This window comes from Bison bison, unplaced genomic scaffold (assembly GCF_000754665.1).
Source record: "Bison bison bison isolate TAMUID 2011002044 unplaced genomic scaffold, Bison_UMD1.0 scf7180017864461, whole genome shotgun sequence".
Lineage (NCBI taxonomy): Eukaryota > Metazoa > Chordata > Mammalia > Artiodactyla > Bovidae > Bison > Bison bison.
This window is the reverse complement of record NW_011495023.1, coordinates 15,477,135-15,481,373: the sequence shown is the minus strand read 5'-3', so window position 1 is coordinate 15,481,373 and position 4,239 is coordinate 15,477,135. Positions and strand designations below refer to the sequence as shown.

Here is a 4,239-nt window from a genome sequence, read left to right as displayed (position 1 = left end):
GTCAGACCTCTCCACCATGAGCCGTCTGTCTGGGTGGCTGTACATGGCATGGCTCAGTTTCATTGAGTTAGAGTTAGAGAAGGCTGTGGTCTGTGTGATCAGATTGGGTAGTTGTTCACATGCCACTGGAGGTTGCCAAAAAAAAAAAAAGCAGTATATAAAAAATTTGATCTTTGTCCTGACAACTTGCTCCTAAAACCTGTGGAATCTTAGGAGTGATAAGAGTGTTTTTGTATCCCCTCCAGACAGCTATATCCCCATAAAGAATGGGGGCTGTTTGCCAAAGCAGCTAAGTGTGTGATTAGAAGGTTGGCACTTACAAGTGCCTTTGCTGTATCTCTGGGGAAGAAAAAGGGACTGGAGATTGAACTAAGCACCAGTGACCAGTGATTTAATTGGTCTAGTGTATGTAATGAAACTGGGCTTCCTCAGTCGCTCAGTGGTAAAGAATCGCCTGCCAGTGCAGGAGACATGGGTTCAATCCCTGGGTTGGGAAGATCCGCTGGAGAGGGAAAGGGCAACTCACTCCAGTTTTCTTGCCTGGGAAATCCCATGGACAGAGGAGCCTGGCGGGCTGCAGTTCATGGAGCTGCAAAAGAGTTGGGCCAACTGAGCAGCTACACAACAACAACAGTGTGATGAAGTCTCCCTAAAAACCAGTGAAGGACAGGGCTTGGACACTTTCCAGGTTGGTGAACACATCCAGGTACTGAGAGGGCGGTGCCTCTGTGCCCCCTCCTGTAACTTGCCCCGCATCCCTTTTGTTTGGTTGTATCCTTCATAATCAACTGGTAATCATAAATACACTATTCTCCGGAGTTCTGTGAGTCCTTCTGGTAAACTGTTGAAGCTGAGGCGAGAGTCTTGTGACCTCCCCCTTCACAGCCAGGTGGCAGCCTGGGCAATGCAGTTGGCACCCAGCTCGGGTCCAGTCTTGTTGGACTGAACCGGTGGATTCTGACGATGACCCCAGGCAGTCTGTCAGAAGGAAACTGAATTGTAGGTTATCCACTTGGTGTCCAGAGAGATTAAGAGTTGCTGGGTGTGAGAAAGAACCCCACACATTTGTTGTCAGAAGTGTTGTGAGTAGAATTAGCCCACCTGCCTACAGCAAGTAGGGTCCACACCGTCTGTGTAGGTGCTTCTCTGCCCAGCCCAGTTCATAAGCTCTGAGCTCGTCTCCCTGCTGTGTCTATAGGCTCTGGTCTTGTTCTGCCACCCTGGACTCTTCTCTGCTTGTACCCTTGAACTCATTCAATCCTGATTCTTTTTTAATTTTTAATTTATTTTTGGCTGTGTTGGCTCTTTGTTTTTGCTGGATGGGCTTTTCTTCAGTTGCAGAGGGCATGGGCTGCTCTCTAATTGCAGTGTGCAGGCTTCTCATTGCAGTGTCCTCTCTCGTTGTGGAGCACGGGCTCCAGGGCATGAGGGCTTCAGTAGCTGTGGCACATGGGCTTAGTTGTCCCACGGCATGCGGGATCTTTCCGGATCAGGGATTGAACCTGGGTCCCCTGCACTGGCAGGCAGATTCTTTACCACTGAGCTACCGGAGAAGCCCCATGTCCTGATTCTTGTCTTTGCCTTTATGATCAGACTGTGCTTCCTTCTGTGGTCTCTAATCCTTGCAACAGCACGTCGATTTCCCCTTGTCCTCTCTCCCTCTGGTGTAGCCTGTGGACCTGGCCATGCTTGGCTTTTCTCAAACAGTGTACTTGTGTTCTCTGGAGAGACTCTGAGAGTCTTTCTGACTGCGATATCTGTTTTGGTGGATCCCTTTCCCCTGTGCTGTCCTGGTTCCTGGCCATTCCTTCTGTGGTCAGTTCCACCGCCACTCACAGTAGGGACAGGTGGTAAAGGTCAGCCCACGGATTGTGTCAGCACTGGGCAGTTACTCTCTAAAGAGTTGAGAGGGAAGCAGGGAGGCACGTTTGTAATGGCTTACCACCAGTGTGATTCTTACATAGATTTTTATTTTTCATACAAATACTGAGCATAGTGGCTGGCCAAATGAAGCTTTCACAAAATGTTTATTGAATCGAAAGGGCAATAACAGTGGTCATAAATCTACTCCCAAAGATGAGAATGCATCAGTGAGTAAAGACTCAGAGGGTCTTTGCTTTTTAGTCTATTCACATCTCTGAATGCAGTGGTACCTAATGTGTCTTTATCCTTTTTAGTGCTCCCAGTGGCCTTCTCTGTTTTGGGTAAAAATCCAGAAATAATCCACAGGAATACTCTTAAGTATCTTGTGTTGAATAGAAAAAGGTTTTTAAAAGGTGGAACATCTTATATTTGACATACCAGTTGAGTGTATTCCTAGAAGTGGAGTTTGTCTTGTTCAGTCTCTGAGTCATGTCTGACTCTTCGCGGCCCCGTGGACTGCAGCACGCTGGGTTTCCCTGTCCTTCCCCATCTCCTGGAGCTTGCTTAAACCTGTGTCCATTGAGTTGGCGATGCCATTTGATTAGACTGTTTAATTTACACTGAGTAATATTAGATTTCCATTTTTCAGAGGTGTGGGCGTAAGAATGACAGAGCCAGTGTATCTCAGTCCTTCGTTTGATAATGTCCTGCCCAGCTACTTATTTTTACAGGTAAGTGTTTGTAAAAACAAATTTTAGTGATATTGAAATATCCCTCAGTGAATTATTTGAAATCTAAGGATTTGTTTTGATTCTGTTCACATTTTTTTTTGCAGTGTATTTTTTATATTTTCTGATCTACCTTTGGTAGCAAGAAAAAGCTGAGATTTTTAACTACGTTTTCCCTCTTCCTTTGCCCAAGATTGTTTTAATAGCTTATTGTAATGATTGCTTTCCATCTCAGCATATTAATCCTTAAATAATGCATGCATTTGCTATACATATTAGTGTTCCACATGTGACTGTGAGATTCCAATGGTTTACTATTAGCAGATTTTGGTCAGATGGTTATCAATTGCTGTGATATAACAATTTGTTTTGCCTTATCTAGTTTATGATGTACTTTCATATACAGTAACTGATATGATTTGTTACAATCTACTGGTTAGGTGGCAGTATTTATCATTACTGTTGTTATTATTTCCAATATAAGATGGAGAAGAGGAAAGATTTAACAATATGAATGCAGAGTTCCAAAGAATAGCAAGGAGAGATAAGAAAGCCTTCCTCTGATCAAAGCCTTGCACTGATCAGTGCAAAGAAATAGAGGAAAACAATAGAATGGGAAAGACTAGAGATTTCTTCAAAAAAGTTAGAGATACCAAGGGAACATTTCATGCAAAGATGGGCACAATAAAGGACAGAAATGGTATGGACCTAACAGAAGCAGAAGATATTAAGAAGAGGTGGCAAGAATACACAGAAGAACTGTACAAAAAAGATCTTCATGAGCAACATAATCACGATTGTGTGATCACTTACCTAGAGCCAAACACCCTGGAATATGAAGTCAGGTGGGCCTTAGGAAGCATCACTACGAGCAAAGCTAATGAAAGTGATGGAATTCCAGTTGAGCTCTTTCAGATCCTAAAAGATGATGATGTGAACATGCTGCACTCAATATGCCAGCAAATTTGTAAAACTCAGCAGTGGCCACAGGACTAGAAAAGGTCAGTTTTCATTCCAGTCCCAAAGAAAGGCAATGCCAAAGAATGCTCAAACTACCGCACAATTGTACTCATCTCACATGCTAGTAAAGTAATGCTCAAAATTCTCCAAGGCAGGCTTCAATAGTATGTGAACCATGAACTTGCACATGTTCAAGCTGGTTTTAGAAAAGGCAGAGGAACCAGAGATCAAATTGCCAACATCCGTTGGATCATCGAAAAAGCAAGAGAGTTCCAGAAAAACATCTATTTCTACTTTATTGACTATGCCAAAGCCTTTGACAGTGTGTATCAGAACAGGCTGTGGAAAATTCTGAAAGAGATGGGAATACCAGACCACCTGACCTGCCTCTTGAGAAACCTATATGCAGGTCAGGAAGCAACAGTTAGAACTGGACATGGAACAACAGACTGGTTCCAAATAAGGAAAGGAGTACATGAAGGCTGTATATTGTCACCCTGCTTGTTTAACTTCTATGCAGAGTACATCATGAGAAACGCTGGGCTGGAAGAAGCACAAGCTGGAATCAAGATTTCCGGGAGAAATATCAATAACCTCAGATATGCAGATGACACCACCCTTATGGCAGAAAGTAAAGAAGAACCAAAGAGCCTCTTGATGAAAGTGAAAGTGGAGAGTGAAAAAGTTG

At 43.6% G+C, this 4,239-nt stretch overlaps 1 protein-coding gene across 1 annotated transcript in view; it reads left to right on the top strand.

Moving 5' to 3' along the window:
* The window catches only part of NSUN6 (NOP2/Sun domain family, member 6), a 79,617-nt gene that overhangs the window by 42,762 nt on the left and 32,616 nt on the right, over positions 1-4,239 (top strand). Inside the window, exon 5 of the mRNA XM_010860072.1 lies at positions 2,513-2,594. Coding sequence (XP_010858374.1) covers positions 2,513-2,594 — 82 coding nt within the window. The remainder of the gene's footprint in view (positions 1-2,512; positions 2,595-4,239) is intronic.